The 22,720-nt window shown below is 40.3% G+C and overlaps 1 protein-coding gene across 1 annotated transcript in view; it reads right to left on the reverse strand.

Moving 5' to 3' along the window:
* LOC137265194 (26S proteasome non-ATPase regulatory subunit 4-like) overlaps nt 1–18,403 on the reverse strand; it is a 44,752-nt gene extending 26,349 nt beyond the window's left edge. The window contains exons 1-5 of the mRNA XM_067800536.1: nt 18,319–18,403; nt 12,087–12,227; nt 8,151–8,262; nt 3,915–4,001; nt 3,278–3,346 (exon numbers count right to left, since the gene is read on the reverse strand). Of these exons, the coding sequence (XP_067656637.1) occupies nt 3,278–3,346; nt 3,915–4,001; nt 8,151–8,262; nt 12,087–12,227; nt 18,319–18,344 (435 nt within the window). The 5' untranslated portion in view covers nt 18,345–18,403. The remainder of the gene's footprint in view (nt 1–3,277; nt 3,347–3,914; nt 4,002–8,150; nt 8,263–12,086; nt 12,228–18,318) is intronic.
* Nucleotides 18,404–22,720: the final 4,317 nt, after the last annotated feature.

Below are 22,720 nucleotides of genomic sequence, written 5' to 3' on the forward strand. Positions count from 1 at the left end.
AAGGTCAAGATGTCACAGTCATCGTTGATCATCTTGTTGATGAGGGTGTCACTCGACTCCTTTGATGGTGACGCAAAGTTGTCTAGGTCTAGCCCAGTTGTAATCCAGTATGTAATCTCTGAGTCCTAGAAAACGACTTCTTTTTTCTGGCAAATTATATCCCTGTTCAATAAGTCATCTCTATTCTTCCGCGAATGCATTTGCAAGTTGTCCAAAAAGGTCTGTTGAACGTCATCTCTGCGCCAAACATCAGATATCTTCATGTATTCACATACAGTTATAGAGCGCTAAATCCAATGCATTAGCTTTCCCTGAAGTTACTTCCATATCTGAGAAAACAACCTCCACTTCTTCATCCGAGAATCTATCAAAGAAGACGCGACGAGTATCAGTGCATGATTCCCTGCACTGTGGTGTACAATCATAATTTACGTTCCTTAGTGCAACATCCATGTGTCCATCCTGTGCAAATTTTCACGCCAATAATTCCTGAGCATACTTGAGGAAGGTCTCATATATCTGCATGAAAAGTGATCCTTCATTGAGAATTCCTCCTGCGGTGAAGGGTACCTGCAAGCAGGTTAACATGCATGCAAATCCGACAGTAAAGATGATGAATAAAGCTGTAGAGGATGACAAGGAGCTCGTCTGCACGTGGAATCCTTTCTACTGTGATGTTGATAATAAGTAGAATCTTCTCCTTAGAGAACTACTGATGAGCTGACATTCATGGAAATATCCAGACTGCATGACGCAGAGACTGTCAATGTAGATGATCTACAAGAATGTGACTGCATGTCCTCTTCAATATTCAAGGAATTTTGATTCGTAAGCCATCCGAGCTGTCTTAGTAGCCTGATAATGAAGTCCACCTGTAGACTGAGTTGACTTCTCTCACGATGAGCTCGTATACCGTGAAGATACGGCATTCTTCGTCTTCAGATCCTCATCCTTGCTCATTATGAGTGAGTTGACATGCGAAGGGAGTCTATTTATAGTTGGCTGCCTGTCCGATCAGAAACTGTCATTCATTGCTGCAGATCTCCTGATAAGCAACGCTGGATCTGCTGTTAGCAAACCTCTATGCCGTCTGAACAATGAAATGACGCTGTAGACAAGTGAACCCGCGAGTGCACTCATGCGAGCGGGACTCCTCACTGGTGCGAGTGCACCCACGCGAGCATGAATCCTCACTCCTGCGAGTGCACTCACTCGATGTAGGTGGATCTCTCTGTCCGGACTGGAGCTAGGGAGAATGATGAAGATCCTCTTCACTGACGAGTAGACCTGCGAGTGCACTCACTCGACGTAGGTGGATCTCTCTGTCCAGACTGGAGCTGGGGAGAATGATGAAGATCCTCTTCATTGACGAGTAGACCTGTGAGTGCACTCACCCAAGCGGGTGCACTCACTCAGCGAGGTTGGATCTCTCTCTCGATAGCGACGTGAAGAGTGTGTGCAAACACGTCCTCTTCATCCTCCAGCGTGAGTGCCGCTCTAGGTTAGTGCTCATGCCGAGCTGTAGTAAAAAATGATGACGAGTGCAATGGTCACTCTTACTCCAAACATCGCTTGTAGCGACGGTTGAGCTGTAAAGTTGTCTACTGTTGACAAAGTCTGCGTTGTCTGACGATTCTGTGTTGTCTGACGATTTTCCCCCGAGTTGAGTGGTGTAGAAGATGCCGTTGGGGTAGATCTAGATGATGTCATCTCATGACTGTGTTGGTTGATATCTACCTGTAGAATCAACGGTTCGTTGAAGATTAGTCGTCCGTGTAGAGGGACGATTTCTTCACCAAATGATTTCTGCGATGATTTCAAAGAAGATGATTTCGTCTTCGATGACCTAGACTTCTTCGGTTGACACAGCCCCCCTTCTGAGAGAGATCTCTTCTGAGATACAGGGGACGACACCCCGGACCCCAGACATAGCCTGAGAGAAACGCCAGACATTTCAGTGAATCTCAGTAGGCTTAGTTAACAAATCATCCAAATTAAAATCACTTGTTTAAACATGACTAACGCAAGCCGCCGTTGCTTGTCCCTAGCACATCTGTTAACAGACCGTGTATAGACAGTAAATTCTGAGTCAGACAATTCTATGCAAAATTTACAACGATTATTAGAAGAACATATGAGTTTGCACGTCGGGCAAATTAAATGAGGATCAACCACCAACAGCTGCAAATCTACATAGTAAACACGATTTCATCAATTGGGACTAAGTCTCAAGTGAAGAAATACATGCTTAATATGACATAATTATGACAAATTTGATAACCTATAATGCATACACAAATCCAAATACCGAATACAAGCAGAATTTAGTTGAAAGACCAAAATAAAGAAAGAACTTATCGCCGTATCGGGACTCTCAGGTGCATCCAGCCGCCCATGGCGGGTGATAAGGAGAGAATGACAAGCATGGCTGGCCACGTGGCCTTGGGCATGAGAAAAGGGAGACTACACATGGAAGAGTGTATTTTACCTCCGCTTCTTTCTAGAAGGGAACTTCAAGGGATTTCCGGTGTTCCAATACCTTCGCCAGGGAAGAGGAGATAAGCAGTTAGCACGAGTCAGGATAAGGAAAAATATTCTAGATAATAATCAAAAAAAGCAAGAGAAAAACTGCTGTGTAGGGACTCCCAAATCACCCGTACAACCTTCCAGTTGGCCGAAGAAGGAGAGAGTGACAAATATGACTGGTGATGTGACCTTTGTGACCAACATTGGCAACAAAACACACGAAAGGGAGGGTACTCGTAGGTGAGCGGGATTTTACATCCTCTTTTCATGAAGGGAACTCCAAGGGATTTCATGTGTTCCACTACCTTTTGAATAGAAGAGGGATACAAGCAGTTAAGCATGAGTCAGGGTAAATAAAAATAATGAACTTTCAAAACGACTTTAAATTCAACACTAGTTGTGTATTCTCACATGGGCTATGACTGGGATGTTGCACTATTCAGTTTAGTACAGTGGTCTATCTCAAGCAGAATTGAAAACATAATAGAGTTAACTTAGATAAGATGAATGATGTTGGTTTTATTAATTCGTCTATGAGAACAAAAGCAACAAAAAGTGGAAATGGTCATTTTACTAATGATTCTATGCAAGTATGCCCCTTGTCTGGAGACAGTGTCAACTGTGTCAGAATTATAAGTAGTGGACCATATGGTAAACAAACTTGTAGCACAACCTTTTCCACAATAAGACATGGTGCCTCAGTTGGTACTACCAGCTGACAGATTGTAGTGTGCATGGATCAGCCACATACCTCTTCACCAAAGTTGATAACGTCAACTGACACTTTCTCTTTCTTCAACTTCTTGGCCATTTTCACCAGCTGCAACAACAAACTGATTTTACACACAGTCAAATGTGCCATGAACACCTTTCAAAAGTGAAAATGAGACTTATTTGACAAAATAAGGTTAAACATTGACCACCAATCTCTTGTCAGCTGCCATCAGGTCAAATTTACATATTGCATGACATATCTGATTATTGTTATCAAAGGCTGAATGGCATTTATTCTGCAGGACACTTTTATTACACTCAAGCCCAATCTGCTTCATATTCCTCACACTGCAAGAATCATGTTTCAAAGCAAATGCATTGCTGTGTTGCGCACAGAGCTCCAAATGTATATTCTGTACCAAACGGAGACAGTCACAAAGACATTTCGTCAGTTTGTGGTACGTGATTTTCGAGGCAATAATGAACTTAATCAACTACACTGGTGACAGTTTACAATCCTGTTGACTCATGAAATTGTGGTTAATCAAATACTCAAAACAGAGTTACTGGAAACTGAAAATAGCTGTGGAAGCTTCTCTCAGGAACCTGACAACAATGTAGTACAGACAGATGTTATACAATGTATTACATCCAAGACTGCAGCTTCAACTGACCTCCTTATCCTCATCCTCCACTGGACTACCAACAAACACAACGATCCTCAGCTTGTGGTTCCTCCCTTGGCGGTGTTTCAGGGCCAGCTGGAAAACACAAACAAATGGGATGACTGGGCTGCTTTCACAAAAACTGCTGATTCAAGTCTAGAAACTCAATAAACCTGAGACTCTGAAAACATACAAAACATTTTTGTCTTGATGCAAGAAGAACTCACTACAAATTCCAAGGACCACAGACTTAGGTTGACAGTTGTCACCAGGTCTTTGAGAAAGATTCATCTCTGTGGATACGATTCATTCCAACTCTGGATAAACAATTCCCAGGCATGATCCCAGTACAAGATGGTTTATAGGTCCAGACTCACCCTTGACAGTCTACGCTGAAATTTCTCACCTACATTTTGGCTCGCCTAATAAGTCTTTGCATTTTCCAACCACATTTATGTTACAATCAACATCCATAAACAATAGCACAACTGCCATGTAGACTTCAGTTGAATGCAGGATTTGCAAAGGAAATTGGTAATATTAACAGGTTTTTTTCCGAAAGTCTTCATATTTTATTAAAATGCTAAAATGTCCTCATGCACTCGTTGAGGGAAAAAATTGTTTTAGTACAATATACTTGTCGATGAACTACAATGGCACCAAGACGTAGTAAAACAACATGCTATATACATAACACATGCTATATAACATACAGGGTTCAGACAAGTCAGTCTACTGTATATGCCTGAATCAGAGAGAGATACTAAAAGTTTCTTCTCTCAAACTTTATAATCTGAAAAACAAATAACTCATCTCTACCATATTGAGAACGTCCAACATGCCAAATGTCCTTAATGCCTTCTGAACAATAAGACAAATGTAAAAATTTTGACCATAAATTGTGTCATATTTTCCTAACCCTAGTCTGTCGTACAGACCCTGAAGTAAATATATCCAAGCAAGCCCACGCACATCTCGAGAAAGTGGCATGTCTAGATTTCCTTAGCTTCAGGAACGAAGAAAGTCTCAGGGCTCCATCTCATTATATTAATTTTTTTCACTATATACTAGTTGTTAGTCTATCCTAACCCATGTTATGGACCCATGTCTTGTCCTTGCAGCCAAGGGTGGCACATTACGTAACAACTCTTGTAACAAGTGGCCCAAACAAACACCTGGTCCATCTGTTGATGGAAACACTAAACTAAAGCGTATGCTAATTGTGCATCCTGCCATGGCTGACCACACGACTCCCAACTGATGACAAAATGTGTTTACTGAGTTCAGAATACTGAAATGCAGAATCTTCTTTTCTCTTCACTATAAGTCCAGCTATGCCCATCCTTTGTGATGTGATTATGCCATGTCAAGCTTTGCTTGACAGTCACACCTGCAGCTTATCTCTATTCATATGGAGCTTTTGTATTGTGTGTTTATACTGTGTGTAGTTTTGGCATGCACAGATACAGTGTGACAGTCTTATCGATATAAACTCCTTCATCCTTCATCATGTTCCTTTATTCACCAAAAGGGCAAGGAATTCCCTGGTTCCTTGTCCCTACCTGTAACAGGGATTCAGTAATAAAATGTCAATTACCAAAACAACAAGCATCGTCTCTAGGGTGACACAATCCCCGCTGCAAATTATCAAAGCTGTTTCAACACAGAAATATTTCCAAGACTAACTTTGACCTTGACTTGTTGCTCCTGAACATGAAGAGAATCCAGTGAACAGTTCTTGAGATATCTCCCTGACAAGGGTAAAATGATAAAGTCTCCTCCTGACCTTGAACACGAAGGTCAAGGTCACTAAACCTGACTGGGGCCTTCTTATACTGTGATGAAGGTAGGTACCAAATATGAAAAGAATCTAGTCAACGGTTTTTAAGATATTTCAATTCATATGGATGGACAGAGCCTAATGCTATATCCATTCTGCTTCACGTTAAACTCGCGACGGAGGATAATTAAACTGATCCCTTCTGACAATATGCTCTTATCCTACAGGACACTTACTCTGGTCTGTGGTCTCTGGGTAGACAACAGCCATGAGATGATAGTCACAATGATAGTCATCTAACCAAATGACAGTACTTCCCCCTTTCGGGAACTATACTACCAACAGAAAATAAGGGAACCAAGAAATTGAATGTAGATGACTTTGACTATGACAGGATCCGTTATTGTCCGTATCTCCCAAACGCAACATCCAATGACAATGGAATTGCGCATAATGCATGCCCAGCACGTGCATACAGAAGTGAACTCCTGTAAATGTACTGGAGAAGTCGAAATCACTAATGCAATAGAGTTTGACACTTACTGACAGAAATGCCTCCAAGGCAGTATCTCGGTGAAGCAACAAAATGGAGAATTGTGGGGATGATAGAGGGGGGGGCATCACTGTGTGAAGTTGCCCGGCAGAAGGGTAAATCAAAAAGTGTAATTTCACGCCTGTGGGATAAGTACCGTCAAACGGGTGGGGTTGCAATGAGACCTGGGCGTGGTAGACCAAAATCAATGACACCATGACAGGATCGTCTCATAACGTTAATTGCTCTATGTGATAGGTTTAAATCGGCCCCTGCCATCAATAGAGAATTCCGCACACTCACTGGAAGACGCATTTCAACCTCAACCGTTAAAAACCGACTCTATCAAGCTCGTCTGAAAGCAAGACAGCCTTTTAAGGCTGTCACCCTTTCAGCTTACCATAAGCACCAAAGAATGGCATGGGCTAGGCAGCATCAGGGAGGGGCTATGCGCCACTGGCATTACACCATGTTCTCTGATGAGTCAAGGTTTTGCCTACGATTCACAGATGGCAGAAAACGTTGTTGGCGTCGGAGCGGGGAGCGATATGCCAGAGCAGCAATTCTTGACCATGATCGATATGGAGGTGATAGTGTCATGGTGTGGGGTGGGATTACACATGACAGACGATCAGATTTGGTCATCATTAACGGAGCCATGACTGGTCAGCAATACGTTGACCAAATATTGCGTCCTGTTGTGGCTCCATTGGCTAGAGCTATCGGCCGAAATTTTGTATTCCAAGATGATAATGCCAGACCACATCGGGCCCGAATTGTCTCCGCTTATCTCCGACAAGAAGGTATCCAGACATTGGACTGGCCCTCTAAGTCCCCAGACCTGTCCCCAATTGAACATCTCTGGGACGTTCTTGGTCAAAGGGTGTACGCCAGGGACCCAGGACCCGCCAACAGCATGCCATCAAGGTGCCGTGAATGTGTTGCCCAACATGGTGGACACACCAGATATTGAACTTGACGCCTAAAATTGATTTAGTGGATATTTAAAGCAGTTTCAAATTCGCTATTATTTCATTACTTCCCTTATTTCTTGTCGGTAGTATAGGTTGGATTAACGACACTTGACTGTACCTTGATCTAAAATATAATAATACCTGTGCTTGTGTACCTCTCTGTGGGTGTCTGAGTTTACCGCTGATATAATCTCTCTCTCTCTCTGTGTGAGTGCGCGTACAGGAGTGTGTGATATTATCCATCCATTAGTCATATTATCCATCTTATGTACTTCAAATAAATGCATGGCTCTATGAACTTATGTATAAAATTATTTGCACGTGCACAAGAAGACTAAAATAAAGAAACAACTACTCCTATAAATTTTAAACTGAACTTTCCCTTGAGAAGTTGTGATTTTGCACCAATGCTTTTGCTAACAATTCAGTGTTAATTATATATTAATTGAGAATCACTGAATAAAGATCTTAAATGTTTTCTAATTTATATCTTGTCTTTGTTCTCTTTCTTTAACAAAGCTTTACAAAGCTAAGAAATCATTCATAGCTGTTCACGACATTTCACTTACTTAAAGACAAGTAATTTACAGTTCACAGAGTTGGAAAAATGCTCACATTTTTTCACTTAAAACTAACGCCTTTCCTCATGCAACGGAGACAGCAGACGCAAACATAATTCCTATGTTTCAATTGTTTTTAAACTTCAGATGCATTGCCAAGACTCTCCTCCTATTCCTAATGCAATACTGGTTACAAATTGTAAGTAGTATTTAAATTGTATCAGGACATAACATCTCTTGTGGCAACACATCATAGTATCATTGACCTTCACAATATAAGTATCACGATACATTGCCTAAATGTGTTTTGTACTGATGCATTTGTATTGTTGACGATGCAAACATCGATACTATCAATGTATCCTCACTCCACCATTCCAGTCTGGGTGTGCAACGTACATGAGCTACCCGAACAGCAGTGATGAAAGTGATGTTGCCTCTGGGTTGAACTTGATGCAGGGAGGCCAGAATACGCCCAACATCCGTTGTTAAAGTCACTAAAACTTCAACACTGAAATAGAAAAAAAATAATGTCTTGTAATCAAATCAAATCTGAGATAGACAAACATCTTCAAAGATTGTTTTTGGTTACCATGGTTAAATTAACACATAGCTTGTAGAGGCAATATGGATACTCCAGGCATTTATGTCAGGACTAAAACACTAAAGTATTTGTTGCCTCGACTCATGTAACCAGTCTGTTAATATAGCAGCATGTTTATCAGGCAGTCATATTGTGTGTTACTGTAACCTTCTACAACCAATTTTTTCTTTGAAAATGACACACATTTATGAAGAAACTCATTTTTGTTGGCTTAAAAACTGATCGGAATAAACTTCAATTCAAGCCAAGTTTCCCGGACACAATACAGCTATCAATTTCTAAGCAGGGGTTCATAATCTTTTTTAAAAGCAACTTGCCACAGGGCAAGTGACTTGAAGAAAGTAATTTGTCCTGACTCATTTTCCACTTGCCCTGATTTTATGACATAAAGTTTGATGTTAATGTTCACTGGACTATTTATCGAAGAGTGATAAATTTCAAAGAACAATAGCTCTAAATTACTATTATTGAGAAATGTAATAGGTACATTATGAGCAGATATGAAATGAAATCAAATCCATGTTTATTTGCAGTTTGAAATCGTAAGTGCAAATTATCTAGTAGTGCATGGACAAGTAAGATACCATTATTTGACTGCCCGAAATGAAAACTGACTTGTCCCTGGTGTCGGTCAATGGGATTTTTTAACCCTTGTCTAAGTAAATAAAATAACCAATATCTGAATGCTAAACGTCACGATAACAAAATTAAAAGTCAAATAAAAGTAACAGCATACAGTGCAAGGAAAATATTCTCATGGAAACAAATAAGGGAACACAAGTACAAGTGTTCTTTTAGGAGATAAACACCATGTGTTGGCCAATTTCCAGGTGTGGAGCATTTGAAGACAGGGAATTCATTTGGAACTTATTGCCATTGTAAACACAAAAGTAAGCCAAATGGCCCACATGGGTTTCACTGCTTGTGCTCATCTACATCAAGTATGGGTATCTATGGCCATTAGCTATTTCCTGTGGTAGCATCTGGAACTGCTCACTCTGACCAGATTCAAACTTGATCACAATTTGATCAGAATAATGTCACAAGTGCTAACTTCTTTGAGAGGCATTTTAAATGCTGTAAAGGAAGATGAAGATGAAGGAAAACCAAGTCCGGGGAGATGAGAGAGCATTTCATGGTGGGGTTGAAAAGTTTGATATTTATGGCTTCAAGGAGTGTCTTAACTTTATTGTTTGCTTGGGTGATATCCAAGATATCGATGTTGTTCGACTGGATGTCATGGTCAGGAATGGCTTGGGTATGGTCCGCTATATGGCAGATTTGGAGTCATGCATTGTAATTGTAATCTTGCGCATTGTAATCACAGCTGTGTACTTCAAGCTACTTATGAAGTATCTTATTGTACATTAAACTCATCAACTGTATCGACTCTAATCTAATCACATTTAATCACTGTGTACATTAGCCCACTCTGCTCAAATCACTTTCAGATATCCAATGTATAGTATTCCCAGAAATTATTGAGAATCATGTTGCGTCTTGTAACTCATTACGTTTATTAACTTTTGGCGTTTTACTTACATAAACATGTTAAAACATCTCCTTTTACAGTCTCAGTCTTGTTTTAGTATGCATGCCTGAATACGCCTAGGCACACTACCCATCAAAGTTTGTAGGTAATCGTGTGACAGGATATCCCAGTATTGGACCACCTCGGCCTTCATATCTTCAATATTTCTCAGTCCCTTTTGGTTTATTCTGTCCTTCATGACTCCCCACACATTCTCAATTGGGTTTAGGTCTGGGCTGTAACCGGGCCAGTCTAAAACTTGAACATTTTCGCCCGACAACCACTCTTTTGTGTACCGTGCAGTGTGTTTTGTGTCATTATCATGCTGGAAAATCCAATCATCTTCATACAATGTTTGTGCTGTCGGAAGAAGGTGACCATTTAGAATGTCAACGTATCTTTCTTTTGTCAAGTTTCCCGTGAAAACACACAATGGCGTCACTCCGTGAGCCGATATGCCACCCCACATGTGAAACTTCGGGCTATGTTTTGGTCGCTGGTAGATAGGTTTGACAGTATCTTTGGTCCAAATTTTCACACAATTAGGGAAAAGCCAAACAGAACTTTCATCCGAAAAGAAAACATTATCCCAATCTTGATTTTCATGAGCCCGACACCAGTTTAAACGTTTTTCCTTTTGTGCATCTTTCATTAACGGCGAGGGAATTCCACATTTTTTCACCCAATTAAGTCTCTGTAATTCCTGCCTAACTGTTTCATTGCATACCGGAGGACTTCCTCTGCTAATCATTTCATTTCTGATGTTCTCAACACTTTTCAATTTGCCCCTACTCAAAATCTGCCCAAGTCTTCGGCGATCCACAACACTGAATTTCCTAGGCCGACCTGCCCCTGCTTTGTGCTCTATCCCGGTTCCTGTTTGAATATTCTTCAAAGTTCTGTATACTGTAGACAGAGGAATACCATGTCTACAAGCTAACACTTTAGCATCAGCCTCACCCCTTTCAAAATCATCTAGAATGAGCTTTCTTTTCTCTCTTGCTGTAAATTCTGCCATGTCAACACAGGAAGTCGTCTGCTCAGACAAGGGAGACAACTCTTGACATAATGAGCTGCCTTCTAAGCCTTCAAGAGTTGTCTCCCTTATTTAGTATGCTTAGTGCATAGTGAAAGCCCTTTTTCCAATCTTAGCATCATTAGAAAAAAAAAACAAAGATTTTCTCAATAATTTCTGGGAACACTGTACATCAACACCCTTAACTGAATATACTCAGCAAGCAGTAATGTTCACAGTCTCGGTGTGTCAAATTGTTATATCACTTGCTCGACAACGGTGTTAGTACCTATGCCAAAACGTGGCAGTCATCGCAATAAAGAAGTTGACTATCTATAGAACTTGGCTTTCCTTCATCACCACTGCTGAAAATAGTTGTGAGCGATATATGTACGCATCAATACACAGCAAATAGTCTGGCAATTTCCGGGAATCCATTACCACTCGATCATATTTTCCAACCAATCAGATTACAGAATACAGTGACTATGGTTTTATAATTAGTCTTTTCCAGGTTTCTCCACAACGTTCATATTGCAGAGTGTGTGAAATTCTGTAAATGAATATAGGAACACATGAACTATCATGTATACCCTTATTTGTTTCCATGAGTATGTTATGTATATATCGGAATTACTAGCTTACAGACACAAAGGTATAGGGACGAAAACTAAAATTATCTGGACAGCACCTTGACATTAGTGAATGACGGAGTTTAGCATTACTCTGCTTTGAACGTTATTCTAGCTACATCATGAGGACACCAGAAATAGGCTTCACATATTCTACCATGTGTTGCATCAAACCTGGACCTACAACATGACAAGTGAAGGTTCTAACTATGATGCTACCCAACACCTCCACAACAATATTATATGAACTGCATCTTTTGCCATGCTCATCACTGGAAATGATTATCTGAACACCAAGTGATAGAAGCGTAGGAGGAATATTTGAGCATGTTGAGGGGACCTCGTGAAACAAATCATGGTAAGAATGAGTTTAGTTTTATGCCGCTTTTAGCAACATTCCCAAAACATCATGGTGGAGGACACCAGACGTGGGCTTCACACATTTATTTAACCAATGTGGGGAATAGAACCCGGGTCTTCGGCAACCATATGCATTAACCACTAAGCTACCCCACCTCCCAAATCATGGCAAGAGATCATTACAAGCACATACCCAGACATCTTCAGAAGACCAACATTATTCTCTGGGTTAGCTCTCGTCTTTGACAGACAAACAAGATTTACAGCATCCTGTTGTGCCTGTAGTCGAGTTGGGACAAAGTCTCCATTGCGCATGTAGTCACTGTTGTCAACACTGAAAATAAAGGAGAAAGATATAGTATGACCAGAAATTATTCAGAATTTTAGGAATGCGTTTGAAGGGATTTCTAGTATAAACAACCTTGACCACATATCCAGTGCATGGTCTCACACAAGAGACATAACTCTGTTAAACCTTTTCCATTAGTTTGTGAAGAGTTATCCAGCTGTGTCTACTTCCTAGCATTTTCAGTGATCCTCAGTATGGATGATCTAGAGGAGAGGTTGTTGATTTAAAAGCATTATAACAATGACATCAGATCACCTTAAGTGATTTCTAGTAAAACAGGCATCCCTTTGTCCACTGTTTATGGTGTTTTGAAAAATATTGCAAATGGATATGGTACTGAGCACCATGGATGCACAGGTATGCCCAGAAATTTGACTGCCAGTGAGAGGGGTGGCTTGATATTCTTGTTTCTAAAAACAAACAAAGGACTTTAGAGAAAACTTCAGGCTGGATATGACTGATAGAGGAAATGTGGCTGTCTGTAAGGAGACAATTCCTATTAGAACTGAGCTGCATGCACTGGGTTGGCAACAAAGTCAAGCAATTCCATCACCAATCATGAAGCCTGAACAAAAGGAGGGAAGGTTGAACTGGTGCTAACAGCAGAGGACTTTTACCTGAGACTTTGTGATTCTCTCAGATGAAAGTTCTGTGTAACCTTTTCCAAATACACTGAAATTCTGGACCAAACAAACTGAAAAACCTTTGTGTCAGCACCCAATTTACAGTCCGAAATTTAGCGTGTGCTGTGGCTTATCTGTGTCAGGGGCAATCCCATTCTGTGTATTTGAAGGGAATATGAACAGTGAGCTGTTCACATATATTCTCAATGGACACTTACTTCCACTTGCTCATGTGTATTATAGAAATGTTTGGATTTTCCAGCAGGACAATGACTAAAAACATCGTTCAAGCATGCACAAGCATGGTTTTGGACCCAAAATATGACATTATTAGATTGGCCAAGCTATAGCCCTGACCTAAATCCAATAGAAAATGTTCGGAGACTTATGAATGAAAGTGTCAATAAGAAAAATCTGACAAGTACTGCTGAAATGAAAAAAGAGGTGGTCCGATATTTGGACAACATCGACCAAAACTTTCTAACTCCTTTGATCAGTAGTATACCCCGCCTCATCGAAGCCTGCATTTCTGCCCATGGGGACTTGGTAACCCACTAACTGTTCACCTGTCTTTGAATCTGGACTAATGTTCTGCTAATATTTACATTCAATATGTGAGGAATGAGTCGAAATGACAAAAAATTTACAATCTTCAAATTTTCAGTAATTTCTGGACACACTATAACTATGGATCAAGTTGAGTCCATGTCAACTCCATCAATATAATTTCCAAGCTTTCTAGTTGAAACTGTCTAATTAATGAAACCAGGGACTGAGATAGGCAGGGGCCATAGGCCATCTTGTTCACTTTTACAAAAAAAAGACTGATTAAAATTTTGAAGTTCACCATTGACACAATGCAGTGTCATTCAAGGTCATTCTTAACTCAGAAAATGGCTAATAATCCTGAAATGGTCCACTGTCAAAGTTCACTATCTCAATTCCTGTGAAACTGATTTATTTTGACTACTATAGCCACTGCATCTTCCACTTATCCTGCAACAACTGTAACTTTTGCAGTTCTGCATATTTACTGTCCTAAAAGTATATAGTCCAACTTCACAGTGCACATGGAAGGAAAATTGCTTTCAGACTAAAAACTATTTTGTATGTTATTGTTACCTCACACCCTTGTACTTTCAATTCTTTTGGTCAAAACTGAATTACACTTATAATCCTAATGAAATTCATAAGGAAATTTTACTGTTGAAACCACTAAGAATTTTTTTTCACTTGTTCAAAGTAAACGCCTGACAGTGTTATATCTTTGTACTGTATCATGCCATACATACAAAATAGCAATAGATAATAGAGAGCCAGTTCATGTCCAGGGTCAAAGAAGGAAACCGGAATTACTGTGATCATACTAGTAACTACATGTCACACTATCTATGGCAGAAAAGAAGATTAAACATATGTCAGCTGAAGACAAAGACATGGACTTTACAACATGGATCATCGTCATTAACATTGTCTCAGAATTCAGTTCCTGGAACCTACAGTCCATTTGGTACCTGTAGTGTATACATTCAGAATGTAAATAATATTCCAAGGAAACTATGAGGTGGCTGTATCTAGCTCAGCAAATATAATGATACACTGTTAAAGCTTCTGATTTATTATACTGAGTATTGGTAACACACAGATTTGTAAGAACTGTACACTCTGTAACCAAGGGAGGAAATAGACATCCTTCATATATAAAGATGACATTCATTACAAGGTGACAAATGTCCATTGGTTCACAACCTGATTGTGGATTAATAACAACTTCACTAACTACTGCACGAAATGTTTGTTTCCTTTTATTTCCTTTTTTCACAGTTTTTTTTCTGCTATTTTCAAATAAACTTAAAAAGCATTTCATTGGGCTAATACAAAGGCAGTCTAGATGTTCCATGTGTTTCTCTAGCATAACAGTAACAATCATTCTCTCGTTCTCAAACATCAATCTGGATTCATTACGACAATGGATTGCAGAATTAAAACTGTATCAGCGAACTGTTACTAAGGGAACTAGCCAACAAGCAAAAGAGACAAGAGATCATGAACATCTGGAGAAAGCATGAAGCATCGATTGTGTGTTTGCAAGACATCCATATTTCTGAAAATGATGAGAATACTATGACTAATAAATGGGGCTTGAAGTGTATCATAAGACTATATAGGTCAAACTTTTAGAGGTGTTGCAATATTGTTTAACAATGACCAGGTGACAGAGAAATTCATGTCTATAAATGTAGGAAAGATGAGAATGCTAATTTTATCATTGTTGACACAAGTATTAATGGTATTAGGCTAACCTTTGCCACTATTTACGGTCCTATTACAGATGAACCAAACTTTTACAGAGATGTATTTGACCAAATAGATGCATTTGACAATGAATCTATTGTTCTCTGTGACAACTGGAATGTGGTACTTGAAACAACTATAGATCTTGAAACTTACAAACACATTAACAATCCAAATGCTAGAAACATAATTTCAGAAAAAACTGATCAGTTGAAATTCATTTGGCGCGACGTCAACTGTAATACGAGGAAATTTACTTGGTGGAAGAGAAAGTCTAGACAGCAAGCCAGATTTGACATCTTTCTGGTTTCCCATGATGTAGGTAATAATATGACTGTGGACACTGGAATCCTCCCTGGCTCCAAATCTGACCACTCTTCCATAACACTTACTTTTTCGACAATAACAACACAAGAGAAAAAGGTTACTGGAAATTGAACACCTCACAACTTCAAGATAAAGAATATACAAAAACGGTAAAAAAACTGAGATAGAATTAGCAAAACAGCAATATGCTCTTAGAAATTATACTGAAGATACAAAGAATATTGATGATATTGACCTAATCTTAAAGTATCGATGACTGTTTTTTCCAGAAACTCTGTTGATGAATATTAGCGGTAAATCAATTTCCTACAGTATCTAGAAAGAAAAAAACGAAAAAACAAACCATCTGGAAGCAAAAGTAATTGATATCGAACATAGCAACTTTCAAAATATTGATGAGGCTCTTTTGTCACAGTTATCCAAACATAAGTTAAAACTTGAGAAAATTAAGGAGGAAGAGATCAAAGGTATTCACATCAGAAATTTTGTGGCAGGAAGAAGGTGATATACCCACAAATTATTTTTCTAATCATGAAAACAGAAATTAATTAGTAAATCAATTAACTGTCTTCTGTCAGACAAAGGAGAGTTGATTAGTGATTTATTTTTATCAAGAACCATGTGCTTAAAAAGATAAAAAGATAGACCCCAATACTGTTCTACACTTAATGTCCTAGGTCTTCCAGTAACTTTGACTGAAAAATTAGAAAAAAACAACTAATCTGACTGAAATACTGAATGCCTTGAAGTCCATGGAAAATGATAAAAGCCTTGGTATTGATGGATACCTCACAGAATTATTCAAATTCTTTTGGAGTGATCTTGGAATACGGATTTTCCGCTACATAAATCAAACATTAAAAACTAATGATCTAACTTTAACTATGAACATGGCGGGTAACAACCTGTATACAGTTGAACCCCGCCTATCCAAACATTTTGGTTTCAGTCGAAAATCGTCCAGATAGCGAGACGTCCGGCTAACTGGATCAAACAAGCAAAACGTGAACAATAAATGAAAGCAAAAAATTTTCATATACGGATATATCAATATTTCAACAGTCAATAGTATTAGTAATAACAGCGAATCATCATAACATATAAGTGTACCGATAATACATGAAAGGCGGAATGCAGGTTACCATTTGTTAGGTTGTCTTGTACGTAATCATGTAGCGTGTGGAGCTTCAGGTGGTAAGTTAGACCAAAATCATACATCGATGACAAAAAAAGCTCTATTGTGCCAATTGCATATTCTCTTTTTTAAATTTTAAATGCCCTAAAAACATATGACATCGCGTCAAAACTTATGCTGACTGCAGAAAGTAAACTTCCAGACGGGATCACATGACTTAGATCATGTGGCAGGCTATTTTTAACTTGCATCATGACAGATAGCAGGGGTCGATTTATAAGTGTTATATACAGTACAATTACCATGATTACAGAGTAGTTTACCTTAATGCTACTAAACATGTGTTTTCGTTACTAATGAGATGTAACCACACGCGCCAAATCCTAATGATGGCTAATTAATCAATTCACATCAAATGCCTTCCGATAGATTAAGAGTGAAATCACCTAACTGTGCGGTAAACGATAGTGACGTGACACGTACACATGCACGTTGCACATATCTCCCCGTCCGGAAAACTGGATAATTTTTCAATGGAAACCTATAGGAATGGGTCTGGAAGCGCTAGGTCCGGTTAAGTGAATACAATTAATAAACGCAAGTTTCGTTCCACATAAAAATCGACCGGAGGGCAGGGTTTCCAAGTATGTGGGGTCCAAGTAAACGGGGTTCGACTGTACACAAGCAAGGAAAAGACAGAAAAATGCTTAAAAATTGAAGCCCTATATCCCTCCTAAACTCTGTGTATCAGTTGATTAGTCCTTGTATCACTAATAGATTAAAATGTACCCTGGACTATGCAGTGCAAGAAAATCAAACTAGTTTTATTCCAGATAGATTTATTAGTTAAAACATTAGACTGCTTTACGGAATTATTTTTGAGACAAGAAAACAAAATGTTAAAGGATTTTGGTATTAATTGATTTTCAAAAGGCCTTTGATACTGTTTCAAAACCATTTATTTACTCTGTTCTGAAAGAGTTTGGATTCTTCTCATATATGCTAAAACGGATCACTTTCTTGACAAGTAACGTGACTTCATTTGTCATTCAAAATGACCATCTTTCTGACCTTTTCCCTAATTCAAGGGACTGTCATCATGGGAATGACAATTTCACCGTACCTCTTTCTCTCTGTTGCTGAAATTTTAGGCATTATTTTCCGTGATAACATACATATCAAGTGTATTGTATTAAACTGTAAGGAATTTAAATTAGGGCAAAATGCAGGTGACACTCAAGTATTCTTGGATGGCACTGATGCTTGTCTCGAGGCTGCTAGGGACACACTCTCCCTTCTTATTAAAAAAATTCAGGATTGAAAATTAATGTGGATAAAACTAAAGCAATAAATGCTGTGATAAATAGTAAGGACATCGTTTGCAGGGAATACTTTCGACTATGGGCGCAAGTGTTACGAAATAGTTTTACCTGGTCCCATAAATTCAGAACATGTGGTAAATAGTTTAAAATGTAACTCACAATATCTAACTAAAGTCATAACAATCTAACGAAAACAGGTGACGAGTTCCAAATGTGCCTCGTCATATCTGGACCTGTCGGTATTTGGCAATGGTAATAAATGTATATTCGCAGCTGATTATCAGTTATCTTTCAGATTTCATTTCTTGACAAATACCACTTCCAAAAAGATATGCATACGGTTTACTCCCAACACAGTGCAGAAAAATACTTACCAAACAATCGTGCTTTCCAACACCATTTTCACAAGGTTGCTTAAAATTGCGGAATGGGCAACAATGAGAACCGGATATAGTACAAATTAGGAAATAGTTCGAAATCGAAATATGATTCGTACGGTGGGTAGGACAATACCGAAGCATCAACAATTATTTATCCATAATACCCTCACCATCCTACTATCACTATGACTAAATACAAACTTCACCCATATTGTCTATTCACCACACTATGCTGCTCAGTGGACAGACAAACAAAAAAGAAAATTCTCCTATTCAAAGTAGAACTTGTGTCAGGGTAACTCAGGGTAACACCTAGATTTGGTATATTGCATATTTCATTTTCACCCGTTTTCACGAAAGTGTCAATATTTTTCATAGTCGTTTGAACAGAGAGACGTGCGTGCATTAAATCAATGCAGATGGTCTGCAGTTAAATCATCGGCATCGCCGACGACATTGACAGTAGATTTGCTGATTCACTCTAGGTATACTGAAACGATCTAAATGTAGCAGCACAATGTCTGAATAAGGCTTCTCTGTGATATCAAACTGGGATAAAGAACGGAAAGCTGGTCCCTATTCGATTTACCTGAAAACATAATCAGAATATTAAACCTGCTTATCGACATGTAACAACATAAACGACGTCTGTAGCGACCAGAACTGGGATAAGCAGTCCACAATTTTGTAAAATCCTATTTACTGCAGTAACTGCTGCCGGTTAACTGCACAAACTTATGCGCGTAATATGATTTAGTTTATGCAGTGGGGGAAACACTGAAACACTGAAAATGACCTAATTTCTAATTATTTTTGTACTCGTCAGGTACCGAATCGTTTATATCGTGCGGTAATTTCTTACTCAAGCAAACATGTCAGAGCGTACGACTTTTCACTTTCATTAACTGTGTTTCATAATGCATTTCTAGTTTAATTTAGATCACGCAATAAATATCATATATCGCCTACGTTAATGGAAATATCACTTACACTTTGTACATAAATTGTAAGTGGGGATAGTCATTCACTTGTACATGCTTCTCCATACAAATCAGCATCACACGCCATCAATTATGAACTATCGATCCCTTAAATACAAATGTGAAAAACAAGATATTGTGTACGTGCGTTATGTAATGTCCTTCAGGCTGCAAGGTAAGGAGGTTCTGTGTCGTATACATAAATAACTCCATCACGGAGAATACGCACGCACGCACGCACGCACGAGAGAGAGAGAGAGAGAGAGAGAGAACGATGTAACTGGGTCGGGGAGGTCGGGAAGGGTATATCGTATATATAACTTACACACACAGAATGAAAGACGGGAAGGACACACCGGATATATAACTTACTAGCTTACACCATACAGAAAAGAGTGAGTGAGTGAGTTTAGTTTTACGTCGCACTTAGCAATATTCCAGCTATATGGCGACGGTCAGTAAATAATCGAGTCTGGACCAGACAATCCAGTGATCAACAACATGAGCATCGATCTGCGCAATGGGGAACCGATGACATGTGTCAACCAAGTCAGCTAGTCTGACCACCCGATCCCGTTAGTCGCCTCTTACGACAAGCATAGTCACCTTTTATGGCAAGCATGGGTTGCTGAAGGCCTATTCTACCCTGGGACCTTCACTGGTCCCATACAGAAAAGAAGGCGGGAAAGGTATATCAGATATATAACTTACACCACACAGAATGAAAGTCGGGAAAGGTATATCGGGTATGACTGACAGGCGGGAAGGGTATATCGGGTGCATGACTTACACCACATAGAATAAAATGCCGGAAGGGTATCTCTGATATATAAGTTACACCATACAGAATGAAAGGCGGGAAGGGTGTATCGGGTATATAACGCAACCCCACACAGAGGTTGTAAAGGGGTGTTGTACACCGGCTCTGTTCTAAATATCATTCTGTAAAAGGTCGAGGGAGGGTGTGCATAGCATGTTTGATCAATTACAAGTCTTTGTGAGAAATAGTGTCCACACACCAGTCGGACAAGCTATGCCTGAGAATTACTAGCCCACAAAAGTGTTCACTAGCTCTAAATCTGAATGTAGAAGCTGAGGAAAAGTTTACAAGAAATAGATGAGAATATGATACTGTCCAACATTTTCTCAGATCATAATCATGCATAACTTAAAACTTTAATGCAACTTAACATGTTGGAGAGAGTGAAATGTTTACAAAATGACCAGATGAATTGTGAGTTGGATGTGTAAGGGCGTTGGAGAGAATGTTTTTTGTGTGTTTTCGGTGTATTGGATATGTGTGTCCATGTATGTGTTATGCGCGTGCGTGTGTGTGTATCCGGCTATACCGTCTGTGTGTCTGTCTGTGCTCTGAGTGTCTGTGTGAATCTGTCAGTCTGTGTATGTCTGTATGTTGGTCTGTCTCTGTGTGTGTTCTTCTCTGTATGTCTGTGAGTGAGTGAGTGAGTGAGGGGAGTTTCACGCTGCACTCAGCAATAATCCAGCTATGTGGCAGCGGTTTGATGTGTATGTCTCTGCATGTCTCTTCATGTCTCTTTGTGTCTATCTCTGTATGTGATTACTTTCTGTATGTGTGTGTGTGTCTGTATGTGTGTTCTTCTGCGTGTGTATGTGTGTATCTGTCGGTGTATGTCCGTATCTTCGTCAGTCTCTGTGTATGTTCTTCTCTGTATGTCTGTTTTGGAGTGTGTCCGTCTGTCTGTCTGTGTACGTGCCTCCCTATCGTATGTATGTGTCGGCCTGTCTGGGAATGTGTCTGTGTGTCTATCTCGGTCTGTCTATGTATGTGTCCTTGTGTGTACGTGTCTGCCTGTGTGAGTTTGTATCTCCTTGCATATCTCTGTCCCTGTGTCCTTTTATGTATGTGTGTCTGTCTGTCTGTGTGTCTCCACATGTATCTCTCTGCATGTATGGTGTGCCTGTCAGAGTCTGTGTCTCGGCCTGTGACTGCCTGCATGCGAGTCTGTATCTCCCTGTCCCTGTCTATGTGTCTGTTTCTGTATGGGTCTGTGTGTGTACCAGTGTGCTTCTGTGTTTGTCTATGGCTCTGTGACCCCTAGTCTGTGTCTGTTGCTTTATGTCAGTCTCTGTGTGTGTCAGTCTCTGTTCCTGTATGTTTGTGTGAATGTGTATCTCTGTCCCTGTGTGTCTGCCTCTGTATGTGTCAGTCTATGTGTCTGTGTGCGTGTCTGTCCCTGTGCATGTCTGGGTGAGTTTCTGTCTCTGTATATGTCTTTCCTTCTGTTTTGTGTCTGTACATGCGTCTGTGTGTGTATGTGTGTCTTTGTCTCTGTATCTGTTGGGCGGTGGGGTAGCCTAGTGGTTAAGGCGTTCGCTCATCACGCCATTGACCCTCGTTCGATTCCCCACATGGGAACAATGTGTGAAGCCCATTTTCTGGTGTCCCCCACCGTGATATTGCTGGAATATTGCTAAAAACTCACTCACTCACTCTGTATCTGTTTCTGTGTCTCTCTGTGAGTCTGCTTCACTCTCACCACCCGCTCCACTCACACCACCAACTCCACTATGCTTCACTCACACCACCCACTCCGCTCTACCTCACTCACACCACTCCGCTCAACTCACACCACCAACTCCACTTTGTTCCATTCCCACCACCCACTCCACTTTGCCCCGTTCACACCACCCACTCCACACTGCTTCACCACCCACTCTTCTCTGCTCTACTTACACCACCCACTCCACTTTCCTCCACTCACACCACCCACTCCACTTTGCTCCACTCACACTACCAACTCCACTTTGCTCCAATTCCACCACCTACTCCACTTCACTCCGCTTACACCACTCACTCCGCTCCGCTGTACTCACACCACCCACTCCACAATGCTCCACTCACACCACCCACTCCACTCCGTTTAATTCACACCACCAACTCCGCTCAGCTCAACTCACACCACCAACTCCAATTTGCTCCACTCAAACTATCAACTCAACCCGCTCCGCTCTGCTGCACTCACAATAACCACTCCGCTTTCCACTCACCACCCGCTCTGCTCTGCTCTGCTCCACTCACACCACCCACTCCACCCTGCTCCTATCACATCACCCACTCTGTTCTGTCTGCACTCACACTATCCACTCCGCTCCACTCACGCCAATCATTCCCCTCTGCTGCACTTTCACCACCCACTCCACTTTGCTCCAACCAATCCTATCCCTATCCCCCTCTGCTCCACACACACTATCCACTCCTCTCTCCACTCACCACACGCTCCTCTCTCCTCCACTCACACCACCCACTCCACTCTGCTGCACTCACACCACCCACTCCACTCTGCTCCACTCACACCACCCACTCCTCTCTGCTTCAATCACACCACCAACTTCACTATCCTCCGCTCACACCACCCACTCCACTCACACCACCC

This window comes from Haliotis asinina, chromosome 15 (assembly GCF_037392515.1).
Source record: "Haliotis asinina isolate JCU_RB_2024 chromosome 15, JCU_Hal_asi_v2, whole genome shotgun sequence".
NCBI classification, from domain to species: Eukaryota; Metazoa; Mollusca; class Gastropoda; order Lepetellida; family Haliotidae; genus Haliotis; species Haliotis asinina.